This window comes from Drosophila arizonae, chromosome 6 (assembly GCF_054131065.1).
Source record: "Drosophila arizonae isolate 15081-1271.41 chromosome 6, UAZ_ARI_1.0, whole genome shotgun sequence".
NCBI lineage: Eukaryota > Metazoa > Arthropoda > Insecta > Diptera > Drosophilidae > Drosophila > Drosophila arizonae.
In genome coordinates this window covers 1,086,414-1,105,281 of record NC_142926.1, presented here as the reverse complement: position 1 = coordinate 1,105,281, position 18,868 = coordinate 1,086,414, and the positions used below count along the sequence as shown (strand labels likewise).

Here is an 18,868-nt window from a genome sequence, read left to right as displayed (position 1 = left end):
TAATTTCTTAATAATTAATTTCTTATTTTTTGGGCTGAATTAAAAAAAGCCTGAAGTATTGAATAAGAATATAATATATATTATTTAACCTACAATAATTTACATTATTTTTTACTGTAAAAAAAAATGTGTATAGAAAAAAACCAAGTTTATGAAATGGAAATAGAATATTATATATACATATGAACGTAAACTCCCGTGTATTAACTATTTCTTTCTTTATGTTCGTCTGTTTGCTAGGTGCCCACATACTTAATATAGTATGAAAAGATGCAATAAACAAATTTCTCTTTATAAAATGAAAGAGCAAAGCTTAGAATTAAGCTCTCTCTCGGTGCAGGACGACTTCTACTGAGTTGTTGGGCATGTATGTTGTCTTTGGTAAGAGAGTATGTCGGGACATCTTTTGTCTTTATGTTGGAATGTACTCTTTGAGATCTATGACGACGGCCACGTTGCTGCAGTGTTGCTCGTGCTTTACAAAATGGGTATTCAAGGAGAGATGGACAGTTAGATGGCTGCTGTGGGCTGTTGCTGCTTCTGGTGCTGCTGCTGCTTGTGCTGCTGATTGATACTGTTCTTAGCCATGATGCTACCACAGCGGCTCCTATTAATGTTGTTGTATGGCTGTCGTGGACTCTGCTGATGCTGCTGCTGCTTCTGCTGCTGCTGCTGCTGCTGCTGCTGTTACTGTGTGTACAAGAACTGTTTGGGCTTATCATGAGTAAATCAGTTTATCTGCTGTTAATGCTATGGACAGATGTGTGCGCTTTTCGCTCGGTCTTATGATAAGTGTCAACTGAAAAGAAAAATTAATAAAGTGAATACAATCCAAAAGCCTCTCTAACGAATAAGTACATATGTAATATTCACGTACACACATATACACGCATACGTACAAAGATATATACGAGTGACATACAAGAAGCGTAATTCAATAACGGTAAGTTCTTAGTGCATAATCTATTATTTAGTTGGTTCAATTGAATGACGTACCAATAGCACACACACTCACACACATATATACCATCAATACTTTACGCACAAATAACTATGTATGTATGTAAGCTGACATTCATGCATATATGCGTACCTTAACACTCACACAGTAACAGCGGCATGGCCCATAAATTGGGGGAATCATGGACCAGAAGGGAAAATGAATGTTTTTTTCTAATGCATATGCTTACAACAATACGGAAATATATAAAATAAATATATATTATTATTATTATTATTAATATTATTATTATTATTATCATTATTATTATTATTATTATTATTATTATTATTATTATTATTATTATTATTATCATTATCATAATTTAAATAAAATTATTTATTTTATTTATTATTATTTTAATTAGGGCTGTCAATTGAGAAAACAAGTCTTTTGTACATATGTATATACATACATATATTACATATCGCTTATAAACCCAATGCATTGCATTCCATTGGGCCATATTATTATATTATATATATATATATATATATATTTTTTTTTTTTTGCTTTTTTTTTTATTTTATTATTATTATTATTTTTTTTTTTTTTTTTGCTGCTTTGCGCATTGCCATCATCGGTAGGACCATTCTTCCTTGGTACTTCTGGTAAAGTTCTTGCATCAAAGCTTTTTCTGGGTCGCAATCGTTTTTTTTTTTTTTTCACTTAACACACTAAAACAGACAAACACACACACTCAGTGTATGTGTGATGCCTCGCTGTAAGCTTGTAGAAAGCATCCCCAACTGTTATGCTCTTTGAATACTTTACATTTCTCTCACTCTCTCAGTCACTCTCTCGTGGGCTTGCTCTTAATTTCTGCAAACTGTTAACTCTTAGCCATAAATTTGAATATCCCAACACTTCACTCTTCGATTAAGCCAAATATGTTAAAATACGTTTGATTATATAGATACGCATAGGTTTACGCGTATTTTTACATCAATGTACATATTTCAGAAATGCAGTCTAAAGTTCAAGTTTGTCGCCACACTTGAGTTTTCAACTCCAAGCGAAATAGGTAATATTATGGCGTGGAATGGCTTTATACAATGATATACAATGTATTTGTTCATTGTTATTTGTATTGTTCAGGATGTCTCCGCTTAACTCTAGACTGCTATGGATAGAAATAATAAGATAAAAGACTTGTAACATAGAAAATGAGCAGAAAGGCAGGTATTAGTTTACTAATAATTCGATTAGAATTAGAGTATTATCCCTCTAGAGTAGATCCCTCTAGGCAGTATACAGTATATAGTCAGCTATCACTTCAGCCTAATTTGAACACTTTTAGATCTGAGACTTCAGATTTACTGTCAATATACATATGATGAATACAAACATTTAGTAATTTTCAGGTTTTTGATACCACGCCCCCTTCGCCCTCAATTGGTAAAAAACGTATTTCAAGTACTAGAGACTTGTGTTGGAATGTACACACATTTTAACCATATGGTTACGTCCTAAAACTTTCATAAAGATAGTCCATACTGCAGCGCAGCCCAAGCGCTGTCGAAGCTTACTGCGCAGTTAGCAGAGCACGGGCTTATGCGTAGGGTGACTATCCGTCCTGGAATTCCGGGACATGTCCCGCTATTGGAGGTAATGTCCCGGTGTCCCGACCTGACACGAAATTGTCCCTGTTTTCTATTGTTTCGATAAAAAAAAAATAGTCATTTTGACAAAATGCAAACTTGAAGAAGTTTGTGTCGAGACAAGTCAAGAATTTTGTTTAGAATTTTGTTTACTCGGAAGTATTAAAAATAGCTCAAATCCTGCATGCGATTCCAGCGCACAATGCGCAAATTTCGAAAGGGTTTTTTCTTACTAAAGAAACAGTGGTGAGACGAAAGAAATAAGTTACTGGTGGAGAATGTTAAAAACATCCATATACATAGTTCAATTTAATTTTGTGGACATGAAAACATTAAATATTGATAAAAGAAATGTTATGTATATATGTTCGACAAAATAGGCAGTGTGGAGAAGTATATGTCAGGCAATCAAAAATATAATAACAATTAAGTATAAGGATGTATTCATATATATGGATGTGCGTCTTGTGGAATTATGCTAAATAGAAAGAAAGTAAAAGTTGAATGTATGAATGTGTGAATCTGTGTGACAAATGATTTATTTCAAAGGTTTTTTTAGGGTGCACTATGGGCGATTTGTCGATTTTGGCGGCATAAAGTCTAAAAATAAAGCTAGAAGCCTAATTTTTTGTATTATATTACTTATATTTTTCTTGAATTTCGGATTTTTTTCTCTTAAATTGTGCCACGCCTTTTTTGCCCCCTTATTAAGTATACGTAAATTTAAGTTTTTATACCCTGAACCCATTTTCAATGAGAAATTAGGGTATAATGGTTTTGTTAAATGTATGTAACAGGCAGAAAGAGGCGTGGCAGACCCAACAAAGTATATATATTCTTGATCAGGGCGACGAGCTGAGTCGATTTAGCTCTGTCCGTCTGTCCGTATTTTTGAACACGTCGATCTCAGAAGATATACGAGTTAGAGATTTGAAATTTCTTTTTCTAGGTCCGTGTATAGCACGCGCATATCGATAACTTGCCCCGTTATTTTGTTGTCGATTAAAAGCATTATCGAAAACCAGTAATAAATTATATCTCCTACATCTTTAAAGCTAGAGTCTCCAAATTTTTTTATGTATACCTATATACATTTTATACGACTTCGGTTTTTGTCAAAATTTACCCCCTACCTCTAATTCACCTGTTGAGGGTTTCTTAAATGAAACACGGTATATGTAGGTGCCACGCAATAAGTTTATTTAAGACAACAAAAATATTCAGTAACAAGTACACTACTTCACGTACTGCGACTTAACTGACCGAGCCGACACACTGACATTGATCTTACACAATGAACTTACTGAATGAACTCTGGCTCGATTTACAGCATGCTTATATACTTACTTCTATTACGTATCGAATGTTCTGGATGTCTCCTTATGCTTCTATGTTTACGTCTATTTCATATGGAATGTATGCATGTACATAATCCAGAACATTCGGTTTCTTATTCTAGAGGCAAATGTGCGATCAGCCGACGACTGTGTTTACCGTTAGGTCAAATGCTTACTTGATGATGTTGATGAGTTTTTCGAGATCATTCCACAACATCACCCCCTCACCCTCACATTTGTAAAAAGGGTGTTTCAAATACTAGGGATATACATGCTTTGGCAAATACATGCATAAATATGTTATATTCATAATCTGAAAGTTTCATGAAGATAGTCCATCCACAAGAAAACTTATTAAACAATTAAGTTCCCATAGTAGGCCAACACTGCAGCCAATGCGTGTTTATGCGTGCGTACGTATGTCTGTGTGTGTACGTGTAAGCGTGCATATGCGAATAATTATTTAAATATTTAGTAGCCACGCCCCTACTGGGCGTAGACACCTCATTTTTGGCCAGTTCTTAGAACGAGATAACGGTACTCTGACTACAAAGTTTGAATGCTTACCAAAAAAAAAAATAAGAAAATTACAGGGTATTTTTCGATATGTCACGCCCCTAACGAGGCGTAAAAATTATTATTGGGTCATCGATAGGGGGGTTACTAGTAACTTAACTATCTAAATTTGAAGCTTCTAGCTATTATACTTAAGAAGATATATACTTTTACGGTTTGCCACGCCCCCTGTGGGCGGACATATATCCGACAAAACTTTTTGGTCTTGGGTGATCAGCCCGAGTATATATACAAAATTTGAGGTCTGTGGCATCAATAGTGTCTAAAATATAGCAGAATTTAAAATATCCCTATATCTTCAGGTCTGATTTGCCACGCCCCTAATGGGCGTAGATACATAATTTTGTCTTAAGACTTTTTAGAATCATAGGATTAGCTGATGTGCGCTCTAGCTGTAAAACTCTTGAAGATACAGTATTATCCGATTTGCCACGCCCCCAAAGTGCGGAGATATATTCGCCATAGCTCGTGATCTTGAGTGGTCGACGCGGACCTATATGCCAAATTTAAGTTTTTTAGCTTCAACTAACATAATTTCTGGCATATCGGAAAATGCATTTTCCGATTTGCCACGCCCCTTGGAGATATACACGAGTATGTGTGTATGTGTAGATTGTGTTCATACGGACGGACAGCAAGACAGGCATTACACAAAACCAATATACTAATTCACTTTCGTGAATGAGTATAAAAATGAAAGTAATTATAACTCACAATAATTTCAGATGATTTGCTGAGAGCGATTGTGTCTGTACTAAAATAGAAAGCAAAGTATAAATGGCGCAGGGCACATAACCCATATACTTGAGCGTGAAGAAAACTATTTACAGAATCGAAGAAGAATAATATGTGGGATGTGTTCAGGATGAAGTCGTCCAATTTGTGGAATTTTCCAATTGGGATCATGCTCATGTCAGCCACATGTTGGCTTTCGCAACTGGATATAGCTGGCTCAACGCAAGTGCAGGACACTGTGTCCGTGTCGTTGCCAGGTGATATAATACTAGGTGGACTGTTTCCGGTACACGAGAAAGGCGAGGGTACCCCATCATGCGGACCAAAAGTCTATAATCGCGGTGTTCAGCGGTTGGAGGCGATGCTCTATGCCATTGATCGTGTTAATAACGATACAAGTATATTGCCTGGGATAACAATAGGTGTGCATATACTCGACACCTGCTCGCGGGATACGTATGCCCTGAATCAATCGCTGCAATTTGTGAGAGCTTCACTCAACAACTTGGACACATCCGTGTTCGAATGCTCCGACACATCAACACCGCAGCTCAGAAAAAATGCGACATCTGGCCCCGTGTTTGGTGTTATTGGCGGATCGTACAGTTCCGTATCACTCCAAGTGGCTAATCTATTGCGACTCTTTCACATTCCGCAAATATCGCCGGCATCAACCGCAAAAACTCTATCGGATAAATCCAGATTTGATCTATTTGCACGTACCGTGCCACCCGATACATTCCAATCGGTTGCTTTGGTGGACATCATCAAGAACTTTAATTGGTCGTATGTATCGACAATACATTCCGAGGGCTCCTATGGCGAATATGGCATTGAGGCCTTCCATAAGGAGGCCACTGAGAGACACGTTTGCATTGCTGCCGCCGAGAAAGTGCCGAGCGCTGCCGACGACAAAGTCTTTGATGCCATCATAGGGAAACTCCTTAAAAAACCAAATGCTCGCGGCGTTATCCTTTTCACACGTGCCGAAGACGCCAGACGCATTCTTCTGGCAGCTAAGCGTGCTAATTTATCCCAGCCCTTCCATTGGGTGGCCAGCGATGGTTGGGGTAAGCAGCAGAAGCTGCTAGAGGGCCTGGAGGACATCGCCGAGGGAGCCATAACTGTGGAACTGCAGTCGGAAATAATTGAGGATTTCGATAGATATATGATGCAATTGACGCCCACATCCAATAAACGCAACCCCTGGTTTGCTGAGTACTGGGAGGACACCTTCAATTGTGTGTTGCCAACGAGCTCCGCAAGTGACAAGATCAATAAGGGAGATGAGAGCAACCAGAAGGAGAAAGTTGTTTGTGATGATAGTTTCAGGCTATCCGATAAAGTTGGGTAAGTTCTGAGCAGAGGCATAAATTAAAATTATAATTAAGATAAACTACAATTTTAGTTAGTTAGAAATATAGTAGATAAAAATATATCCCCAAAACAGTTACTACTCCGGCGTTTTCGGGCGATGTAAAGGTGCATTTCTTCCTTCCTAATATTTGTATACTTTTATACCCTGAAACCATTTAAAATGGGAAAATCAGGGTATATTGGCTTGTGAAAAGTATGTAACAGGCATAAGAAATCTTCGCAGACGCCATAAAGTATATACATACATATATTCTTGATCAGCACGACGAGCTGAGTCGATATAGCTTTGTCCGTCTGTCCGTCCGTCCGTCCGTCCGTATAAGTGCGTCGATCTCAGAAGTTATAAGAGCTAGAGAGCTGAAATTTGGCATGCATACTCATGTGTACCATACGCAGTACAAGTTAATCATATTTTTTCGATAACTCATCCGATAACTTTTTTGTCGAGAGTGATCGAAAAATTGATTTTGTTTTTCAGCCTTATTTTAACACTTTTAGATCTGAGACTTCAGATTTACTGTCAATATACATATGATGAATACAAACATTTCGTAATTTACATATTTTTGATACCACGCCCCCTTTGCCCCAAATTTGTAAAAAACGTATTTCAAGTACAAGAGACTTGTGCTTTAGAATGTATACACATTCTAGTCATTTGATCACGCTCTGAAAGTTTCATTAATTGTTCGCCTACAAATGAAATCATTCAGCTAATAAATTCCTAAATATTGCCCACATGGCAGCGCAGCCCAGGCGCTGTCACTGCTTACTGCGCAGTTAGCAGAGCACGTGCTCATACGTACGTATGGATGCGTGTGAATGTACATATGTGTGCAGGTTATCTCCTAGTCGAGCAGTCTCGACTGGAGCCTTCTTACTTGTCCTTTTTGGTTATTCTCAAGTGCCGCCTGCTACTCTCTTCATTTTGACTAATTATTTCCTGGTCGTCAGTTGATTACCTTTTTGGCTATTTGTTTTTTGGTTTTTGGTTCTTATTATTTTTCACATTACAGATACGAACAGGAATCGAAAACCCAATTCGTTGTGGATGCTGTGTACGCGTTTGCCCACGCTCTTCATAATTTGCACAACGACTTGTGCACACAAAGTGATCAAAATGTGGGACCACATCATCATCAGCACAGTGAATCCGTATGGTACCGTAGGCCAGCGGATCGCCAATCACAGGCATGCCCCAATATGGCTAGCTATGACGGCAAGGACTTTTACAACAATTATCTGTTGAATGTGTCATTTGTAGGTACAGTATATATTGAGCTCACTGGTACCACCCAACTATGGATAACGAACGTTGTTACCTCTCAATAAACATTTCTCTCTCTCTCTCTCCCGCGATCTGTCCCTCTATGTCTCTTTCTCTTCAGATTTGGCTGGCAGTGAAGTGAAGTTTGATCGTCAGGGTGATGGGCTGGCTAGATATGACATTTTAAATTATCAACGTCTTGATAACTCTTCGGGATATCAGTACAAGGTATATTTGGGACTTGGCATAGAGAAAGCAGTATCTTCCTCTAGTGTAAAGATGACGCTATGTCGTAGTTGAGAGTCCCGAGAGAGACTAGATTTGCTGCCTTAAAATCTGTTTGTTTTGTTTTTGTAGGTGATTGGCAAATGGTTTAATTCCCTCGAACTTAATTTGGATACCCTTGTGTGGAATAAGGCCAACGAAATGCCAACATCAGCATGCTCCTTGCCATGTGAAGCTGGAATGATTAAAAAACAACAGGTTGAAGCATTTGTTGTGTCACATCTGCCGTTAGTGTAACGTGTCTTTTTGTTTTGAATATATGCTCAACCAGGGGGACACTTGCTGTTGGATCTGTGATAGCTGCGAAGCGTACGAATACGTTTATGACGAGCAGACATGTAGGGACTGTGGCCCGGGACTGTGGCCATATCCCGATAAGTTATCCTGCTTTGCCCTCAAGATTGAGTATATGCGTTGGAATTCGCTGTTCGCACTTGTTCCACTGGCGATTGCCGTCCTTGGCATCACGATGACGATAATCGTTATTGTGCTATTTGCCAGAAATCATGACACGCCTCTAGTGCGCGCATCTGGACGAGAGCTGAGCTATACGCTGCTGTTCGGCATCCTGGTCTGTTACTGCAACACATTCGCCTTGATCGCTAAGCCAACCATTGGTTCATGCGTACTGCAAAGATTTGGCATCGGAGTCGGGTTCTCCATCATTTATAGTGCTTTGCTAACAAAAACAAATCGCATATCTCGCATATTTCATTCAGCATCCAAATCGGCGCAGCGCCTCAAATACATTAGTCCGCAGTCTCAGGTTGTGATAACGACATCCCTGATCGGTACGTATGAGATGAGATGAGATGCGATGATATGAGATGAGATTATTTTATTCTTTCCGTATACATTTTTTATGTTTTTTCAATGTAGCAATACAAGTTTTGATAACAATGATTTGGATGATTGTGGAACCACCAGGAACTAGATTTTATTATCCCGACCGCACCGAGGTGATTTTGAAATGCAAGATACAGGATATGTCGTTTCTCTTTTCTCAGCTCTATAATATGATACTCATTACAATTTGCACAATTTACGCTATTAAAACACGTAAGATACCAGAAAACTTTAACGAGTCCAAATTTATTGGATTTACAATGTATACAACCTGCATTATTTGGCTCGCTTTTGTACCAATTTACTTCGGCACCGGTAACTCCTACGAGGTAAGAAAACAAAGTGTTGCGATCTTTGCAAAAAATATATTCTTATTTATTTCATGTTAAGTTAATATTCCACACATACAGACGTAATTCGTATCGGATAAAATTTATTAAGAGACTATTGTTTTTGAATACTCAGAAAGCATAGCCAATGAAAAGGAGCAAAATAAGTAAGAGAGGTCTGCTCGACTACGAGATCCCCTGAATCTTTAGAGGAACTGATATTTCATTGATTTTAAGATTATTTTCTGTTTACACAAGAAACAGTACGTGCACACGCACATACACAACACAAACGCACAAGATAAATATAAAACGGTACTTATCGATTTTATAAAACAAGTCTTTAGCTCTTATATTTTCTGAGATTATTGGGATCAAACAAATGGACGGACAGACGGACTGGACCAAAATCGATTCAGTTCCTAGCCCTGAAACCAGATATAATTCTTCCCGTATTCGTACGCTATTTTATTGGCGGCGGAGGTTGGATAATCGATGTGGAATCTTCTAGTCGATCAGGATATAGAATTTATTTGTATTGAAACAACGGTCTAAATTTTGCCCATATATATTTTCTTTAAAATTTGTTTCTTATCTTTAAATAATATTTGTTTACTTTTTATTTATTTATTGTTTTTTTGTTTTTATTTTTCTTTTTGCAGATCCAAAAATTGTTGAGGTTAGTTTTGATTACTTTTTGTTTTATCCTAAGGAGTTCATATCAATTACAGATTTTACACCTCACGATATATTTCGTTAGTTTCATCCTATCGCCAAATGGCTAACAATGATCAAATGAAAATATAAACGAAAAAAAAAGAAGGAAAAACAATGGATTAGCAGAATGGATAGCAATAGCGAGCAAGAGCAAGAACAAGAATGTTGTGCACACTGGGAATGCGAACCAAGTGGAAGCGCCTGGCTACGAGATGTAATAATAATTAATCCGACTGTCTAATTTTTAACAACAGTAAGAAAAAAACGAAGCTCAGACCTAATTTGGGAACAAGTATAAATTGCTTCTGAACATACTTAAATAGATCTTTATAAGAGATAGATAATGTGTTTGTCTTTTACTGTTGCAAATGTGAAGTTTAAGTCATAAGACAGTGACCAGTTAAGTTATATTGAATGCTCGTTAGATACTACTAATGATCTACATCTAGATCTACACCTAATTGGAATATGCAATCTCTTTACAGATCCAAATAACTACGCTCTGCATCTCTATCAGCTTGAGTGCTTCGGTTGCCCTCGTCTGCCTTTACTCGCCCAAGGTGTATATATTGGTGTTTCATCCTGACAAAAATGTTCGCAAGTTGACAATGAACAGCACTGTGTATAGGCGCTCGGCAACAACAGGAGCGGGACAAGTTGCGGGAACGGGTACGGGTACGGGGACGGGAACGGGAACCGGAACAGGTGCAGGTGCAGCCACGGGTATTCAGGGAGTACCAACTAGTTCCGGATATAGTCGCACTCCAATTGTATTGAATTCTGAAGACGCATGCTATGGTACTGGAGGTGGAATCGGGATCGGAGTAGAAATCGGAGTCGGTACTATTACTATGTCAGCAACGGAGCGACCGTCTCCAAGTATCAGCCAGAAAAGTCGAAATTGCGACTTGGATCGAAATCAAAGTGTTGTCATTCATAGGAACGATGAATGCTACAACAATGGTGCTTCCACATCTGAGAAATGCGATTGCGGCTTGGGTATTGGTGATCCAGCCTGCATTGGCATTGAAGATTAGATGCTAATTAGACGGCTAATGAAGATGAAGATGCTAACATTCACAAATACAAACAAATACAGACATGTAGGGATACAACAAGAGAACACAACTGCTTCCCCCGCTTATCTCAGAGCAAGCCAGAGCGAATGCTCAGTCGACTAGCCAGTACTCTGCACCCTGCACCCAGCGACTATCATTTAAGAATACCTAGCATACCACACATGCACGCCAGATGGCACAACTCCACGACGGATGGGCTTTAATATAAGAAACTAGCTGATCAAAAACTTGTGCTAGATTGACTGTGGTTTTCAAGGCTCTTCGAGTTGGGAGACGTGTTTCTCTTTTTCAAATGTTACAGGTCGGAAGAGCTATCCAAAAACGAAAACATTTAAGACCTGTAAATGCATAATTATAGGTACGCCTGAAACCAAAAATAAAATCATCGATTGTTATCGATCATTATATCTTGGATTTCCATTTTCCATAAACGGTTCAAGTACAGACAAACAATATATCACTTATGTATCTATCCAGAGCTACTTGTCTTCTTTGTTGTACGCATGTAACTATATGTAGTACATAATGTAAATCCAAGAAGACATATAAAAATGTTGAATTAAAATATTACAAAAAAAAAAAAAGAAAAAAAAACTATATTTTATGAATCATTCATTATGGATTTGAAGATATATAAATATATGTGAATAAATGCATTCCCTAAAGTCTAAGCTCTATCACAATGCTCACAGTAATCAAAGGCTTTCCAAAACTAAGCATATGTAGATCATTTCACTATTTTCTTTACAATAAGCAATACATGTAGAAATATTAAAAACTAATTTTTTTAATAATCATTTGATTGTTGTCAATTTGGGCCAAGTATTATTTTGCTCAGTTAATTTCGATTTTACTGTATCTACTGTGCGTACTTAGGATTAGCGGAAAAATATCCCACCTATAAGCAAGATGTTACGTAGGATAATTTGAATGAATGGCCAGACTATTCCTGCTCATGCTCATTGGAATATAGTTGCATTCCACTCCACTGATTAACTGAGTTATTCTCAAGGAAATGTTGGAATTATTATTATATTGTAACTAATTACCAACCGTATCTAAATAGATTTATATTTAGTATCTGAGAAACTTTCCTAGGACTCGATCAAAATAAATATGATAGAAAAATCATACACCAATTTCCTTATCAAAATGTTTTATTTTTATACCCTAAACCCAAAAAAAATGGGAAATCTGGGTATACTGGTTATGTTGAAATGGATGTAACAGGAGAAGAACAAGCTGATTCGATTTAGCCCCGTGCATCTGTCTGTCCGTATGAAAAATATACCGATATACCGTAGATCACCCAAGATCAAAAAGCCATGGCGGACATATCTACGCCCGTTAGGGGCGTGGCGAGCCGCAAACGTTTATATCTCGTAAAGTTTAAGAGCGAGAAGCTTCAAATTTAGTTAGTTGAGTTACTGGTCACCTTCTATCGATACCCCAAAAATAATTGTTATTCCGTTTTAGGAGCGTGGCATATCAAAAAAATACCGTGTAATTTTCTTCATTTTGGAGCGTAAGCGTCCAAAATTTACAGTTACGTTACTTATGGCTCGTTCTAAAAATTTGGTGTCTATGCTCAGTGGGGGCGTGGAAAATCGAATTTTCTACTTTATTAGAGCTTAAACCTCAAATGAAAATGGGCTGTGAATGAGTATTCTTCAGTTGGTAACGCCCGACGGCACCGTTTTTAATTGCTTTTCTTTTTTTTTTTTCGATAAGGCATTTACTGAAAAATTTGAGTTTCAGAAAGAACAAAGAATTTTACATTTTTAGTTCCTTTATTTGCAATTTTCCTTTGTTTTGGTTTTAAGTATATACAGAAGAAGAATTATTTGTTTTGTTTATAATACAATCTACGCATTAGTAATATTGTGAATGAATCAAATCGGTTTTCAAGTGGTTTAAGAGTATCTGAGTGTACAGGTAGTTTATTATTCTATATGTTATATATAAACATAATTTGAATATAAACCATCATTTCTTTGATTGCGTTATGAACTGAGAATTTGTTAAAGTGTGTGTTTAAAACAAACTGGAGCAGAACGCTTTATTTAAAATAATACACAAAATGATTTCAACTAATTATATTTTAGTTTTAATTTAAGTCTCTTTTAAAGTATATCTATTCTCTTAAGTCTTAATTGAGCACTGTGGCTGAGGAATGTTGCATGCTACGTTCGAACTCTTCCAAGCTCAGCGCCTGATTCATATTCAATAGAGGCAATTTTCCAGCCGATGCTCTGGCAAGTAATTCTGGCGAAAACCATTGTGCCAATTGATTTGATGTTGGAGACAATCTTTCGTCTCTTTGATGATAGTTGTTTATCGGCCTGAGGTTGTTATTTTTCATTAAATTTGTCGACGAATCGCCATTGCCATCGGGATCACCTAAGAAAACACAAAAAGCACAAATATTAAGAACAAATATCAAAGAAACACAAACCAGGCCCCAGCTAATCTGGCATTCTCCGTGCCCTAAACACCTAAACAATAACAAGTAAAAAAACTCTAGTCGAGAGTGCTCGACTAGATACTACCCTGAACCAAACTAATAAAAATAACCATTTGGCTCAAGTTATCGATATGCGCGTGGTATACACGGACCTAGAAAAAAATTTCAAGTCTCTAGCTCTTATATCTTTTGAAATCCACGCGTTCAAACATTCGGACAGACGGACGGACGGACAGACAGACAGACGGACAGGGCCAAAATAACTCAGCTTGTCGCCCTGATCAAGAATATATATATACTTTGTGGGGTCTGCCACGCTCCTTATGCTTGTTACATACATTTCAACAAAACTATTATACCCTGATTTCCCATTAAAAATGGGTTCAGGGTATCAAAATACATTAGAGTGACAACTTTGGGTATATAAATGTTGTAGGTTCCAATATGACATTCTATAGACGCACAATGCTAATTCGACTTGTTTGTTGTGCTGCTGACAAGGACAAGTATATTTGATGGTGTCTGTTACGTTCCCTCATTAAACGTGAGCGTTTTTAATTACCTGACGATATAGTAACTGGTTGTACCGTTAAATTATTCGGACGATGTAAGTCTACATGCAATAACCGATGTCCAGGAATGGGCTGGGGTTGTGGCTGGGCTCTCTGCTGTTGGATATAATGTGGTTGTTGCTGTTGTTGAAGCTGGGAAGAGATTCCTTCGTTATATGGAACCATTTGAAGTGCTGTTGATCCCATGTGAATGCTATCATTATTTATTGTATCCGAAGGAGTAGTTTGCATTGACTTTAGCTTTTGTTGGTGCATATGTTGATGTAACTCATTGTTTAATAGAAATGCGGTCGGCATTTGTTGTGAGCCCGAGCTCAAAGTCCCTTTTAGAATTGGACGACCTGTAAGACAAGCAAATATATATAACAGTTTCTTCAAAACTGTGGCCATATTTAATTACCGAAACACTTTGTGCCGTGCTGTTGTACTGTTGTTGTTGTGGATATGGGTATGTTTCCAGGTGGCCATCGATTTTGCTTCTGAGACATTGGGGGCGGTAATTTTGGCGAAATTTGTGGACTGTTGGTATTCATTTGATGCTGCATGGCATAATTACCACCCAGGATCATTCGAGGTTGCAATTGATTTGGCGCTGCTGGTGTTTCGTTCAGCATATTATGCCCTATCCGCTGATTATCCAGTTTCGGCTGTGCTGGCCCTGATAGTTTAAATTGCTGAACATATTGTTGTTGCTGTTGTTGATTGAATATATTACTGTTATTCAAAGTGGATGACGCCGTCGTCTCCTTATCAGCCGTCATTTTCCTTAAAACTGAAGTGGGCGTAAATGCTAAAGGTGTCGGTGAATTAGTATGCCTTGGATTTTGATGTAGGCCTTGGCTCGTTGTGTTTTGATGTGTATAAATATCTAACCAAATAAACATATACATATATTATACATATAGAATCTTCTCAGAAAACTTGTCTTACCATCAGGGCTCACATTCTTGTTAAGGAATTGATTATTTTTCATAAAGTTTTGGGAATTGATGTCGTTTGCATACGTTAGATGTTGTTGTTGATGGAGAGTACTACGCCCAGAATTTGTTAACTCAAAAAGTACTGCTGCAATTACTTCCCTAGATAGAGGCGTTGCATTCGGATTATTCAACTCCTTCTCTAGAATTTCAACCGAAACATCGCCCCGAGTGACACCTGAGGAAAAAACTATCAATATATTAACTACGTTTAAAGACAAATACTTTTACCTTGTAATAATTGTTGAATCTCCATTCGTTTATGCGTTTGCAAAGATATATTGAACTCATGAACATTAGGATGTAATTGATTTTGTGGCATCATCTCCATATTTCTATGCGACATAGAATCATTCTTTTTAGGACGATGTTGCTGATATAGCTGTATATCGTCTCCTTTAATTTGATGATTTGGATGACTTGCATGCTGCTGCTGTTGCTGCTGTTGTTGTTGATGTTGGTGGTGCTGCTGTTGCTGCTGCTGCTGTTGTTGTTGATGTTGCTGCTGTTGTTGTTGATGTTGCTGCTGTTGTTGGTGTGGCTGTTGTTGCTGCTGCTGGAGACGAGGAACGACGCGAGCCGCTGGCATATTTGAAGTTATAGGGTATGTTGATTCTGTATTACTCTGCGAGCCCAACTGTTGCAAAAGTCTTTTAAAAGCTTCCGTATCTCTGGTAACAGATTTGTCTCTCTGCTCTGTATGCACTGTTTGTTGTGTTTGATTTGCGTTCGCCTGCGATTTACTTATGTCACATTCTGGGCGCAAGTCCACTTTTCTCATTTGTGCTTCTAAGTCCTTAACACTCGGGATTTCTGCAATAAGAGCATATTTTAATAATTGAAACGATAGAGAAAAGAAAAATTACATTACTTAAATCGACTAAATAAATTGTTTAATAAATTTTGCTCTAAATGCAGATTCCCAAAACAAATGCATATATATTATATTTGATAATGGTCTCGTCATCTTACTCAACAATATATATACAAATTGGATCTGCCACACTTTGTTCCACCTGTTAGATACACAAAGCCGTTAGGGTATTTAAACGCTACATCTACAATAACTTAGAGAATGAATTCGATATAATTTTACAACTTCTGGGCTATTCTTCATATAAGCTCAAAAATAAAAAATCTTGTTTCTTGTTTCCTTTAAATGTCCTTATTTTACAAAACGTCAAATACCTTGCGTATCTAGCGCTGTAGTGTCTCCAATAAATACGCGCTCGTTCTTTGTTGGCTCTTTGCTTGCAAACCATTGACTGAAACGCGATGTACTTTGGACATCATGCATCTCGCTGTCATTACCCTGCAAAATAGAAAATTCCGTACTTGAACAGATATACTGATATTTGATATGATGAATACATACCATGAGAGCGTGATCCATTGGATCCATGTTAAGATAAGCATCGAAATTAAACTCAACATCAGATTTTGGGACTGAGCTAACACTGTAGTTCAATTGTTTATTATTTGTTGCGTGTTGTTCCTCCGCATCGTTTTTGTTGTTGTTATTCAAACTGGCTAGGCTACTACTTCGAGATGGGGGTTGAGTCGGCTTAACATCTGAATCTCTACAAATGTCATCTTTGATGTTCTTCAAATCTGCCGATGAGCTTTCACTTTCGTAATCTTCAAAGCCATGTAAATCAATCGTTTCATGCTGGGAGGTAGGTCCAGCACTAAACCACTCCGGTTCATGAGTTTGATACAAATTCATGCGCTTGCCACGATTTTGCATAGCCCCCGACTGACAATCACCGAAATTGAATTTATCCTTGTTGGTTGCAATGCGACTGCGTCCACTTTGAACATTTTTTTTTCCATCATTTTGATCACGATGATTATCGACAGCCTTACGACGATCTCTCTCACGGTCACGATCGCGATCTACTAAACTATCGATATGTTTGCCAGACGATGTACGCAGACGCTGATGTTGCTGCTGCTGCGGCTGATACTGGCTGGTAAGGTTTCCATTTTGAGGTCTCTCCTTATCAAGATTATTTAATAAATTATCCGCCTCCTTGTTTTTTGTATATTCCCAATTATCATTACGTGGCAATAGGCGGCCGCTGCCAATCCGTCTTTCTTGCAAATTCAAGCCGCTCGCCACTTGACGCCCAGCCAAAAATGCAGTCGGCGACATCGATTGTTCATTATGTGGTGGGTTTAAATGTTTCTCCCCACGCTCCCAATCTGGGGATGAAGCAGCCGTCGTTTTAGAGGCTCGGCTGATGGCGCGCACTTCACTGTGACTTTTCAGGTCAAGATTGCTTTGAGTAGCCGAAGCGGCTGGTGCACTACTCTCTTTTGCATTTCCATCCTCATGTTGAGATTCGGCCTGTTCAACTACAAAACGCTTTTTCGCAAACGCTGGCATTAAATGTGCTGAGGATATACTACGATGATCTATATTAGGTGATTTATATGTGGAGGAGCCACACAGATTGACACTGGCTGAGCCTAAGTTTCTCTGCTGCTGCAATTCTTCTCCAGCAATTTGATCACCGGATGAAAAGCGCTGATAATAATTGTGGGCTCGTTCGCGATTTCGTAAAGCTCGCCTCGAACTCAAGAGTCCATTTGAACTCGTTAGACTTGCACTTTCCCTTTCGGGCGACAATCCGCTTTTATTTCCACAACTGTTGCTGCTCACACTCAGTGGAGCTCCATTATTTTTCCAAAAATTTAACGTCTGCAGATCAGCTCGATTTGCACAATTTGGTCGTTGACGTGCACTTCCTTCGAAGCGCAAAGCAAGTAAATCAGATCGTGAGTACCTGAACAAACGAAAAAAAAAAAAAAAAACATATAGATGTGTTGCGTTTCCTTATCATTCATTTTTCGATCCATACATCAATATTTACAGGAGGTATGAAAATAGGTAATTGTCTCGGGACCGTTTGTTGGTCTTTTTATTATTATTGTCTATGAAGTATGAAATATATTTTGTTTTAAAATATTTTATCTTCATGAATATTTCAAAAAAGCAAATTCATTACATATTTTCTAACTTTCAAATCTACATTTATACACATACATATATAATCATTTACGTATAACTTACCTAGATTGTTCGTTAGTAATGTCCATTTTGTAGCTTCGTGGTCTTAGGCCCCAATTTTTGCTGTTCTTCTGCACTCTTACAAACAAACCTTAAAATAAGTATGTATGCTGATGCACACATTTATATATTCCGAAAAAAAGATAGCATATAAACTCTTATACACATTCATACTTATACACGCACGCACACGCATTATATATTAACATATATATATGTATATATATATATATATATATATATATATATATATATATATGGTATGGAATATATATGTTTATGGTATGGAATATATACCAATATAATAATTAAAATGGCTATACTGGAAAGGCATTCTTAAAGCCATTTCATTGTGCAAACTAATGTAAATTTACATAGCGTACATTCATTCAAATATATATACATACATTTTTGTATATACTTACACTCAGATTTGTCGGAAATGTGAATCTGCACTTTCTTTTGTGTACATTTAGTGTGCTTACATTTTTTTTTTTTCGTTTATTTCTTAATATACAAAATGTTTCTGCGATATTCTTTACGTTTATTTGATTTTATTCGTGAAATTATCTCCTTTCAGAGTTTTTGCTTACTGTTGAACTAGTTCAATAAAACAGTTCATTCTACTACGGT

General features: G+C 37.5%; 2 protein-coding genes across 5 annotated transcripts; one reads left to right on the top strand and one right to left on the bottom strand.

The window, feature by feature from the left end:
- Positions 1 to 194: 194 nt before the first annotated feature.
- Positions 195 to 11,943, top strand: mGluR (metabotropic Glutamate Receptor). The gene is made up of 8 exons (XM_018013663.2): positions 195 to 943; positions 5,240 to 6,599; positions 7,643 to 7,890; positions 8,015 to 8,121; positions 8,251 to 8,376; positions 8,450 to 8,969; positions 9,058 to 9,353; positions 10,556 to 11,943. The coding sequence occupies exons 2-8, from the start codon at positions 5,362 to 5,364 to the stop codon at positions 11,105 to 11,107; spliced, it is 3,087 nt and encodes a 1,028-aa protein (XP_017869152.1). The 5' UTR covers positions 195 to 943; positions 5,240 to 5,361; the 3' UTR covers positions 11,108 to 11,943.
- Positions 11,944 to 13,176: 1,233 nt separating this feature from the next.
- Positions 13,177 to 18,843, bottom strand: 4E-T (eIF4E-Transporter). 4 transcript variants are annotated; one of them, XM_089472847.1, is made up of 10 exons: positions 18,661 to 18,843; positions 18,239 to 18,345; positions 16,538 to 17,951; positions 16,351 to 16,474; positions 15,394 to 15,975; positions 15,116 to 15,340; positions 14,901 to 15,053; positions 14,586 to 14,843; positions 14,176 to 14,526; positions 13,177 to 13,549 (listed from the first exon to the last, which is right to left on the bottom strand). In XM_089472847.1, exons 2-10 carry the CDS (start codon positions 18,262 to 18,264, stop codon positions 13,299 to 13,301), a joined length of 3,384 nt encoding a protein of 1,127 aa, XP_089328973.1. In that variant the 5' UTR covers positions 18,265 to 18,345; positions 18,661 to 18,843; the 3' UTR covers positions 13,177 to 13,298. The 4 variants fall into 4 exon arrangements, with proteins under 4 accessions (XP_089328973.1, XP_017869144.1, XP_089328971.1 ...); XM_018013655.2 differs by having other exon boundaries at positions 14,586 to 15,053; XM_089472845.1 differs by having other exon boundaries at positions 14,586 to 15,053; positions 18,239 to 18,326.
- Positions 18,844 to 18,868: the final 25 nt, after the last annotated feature.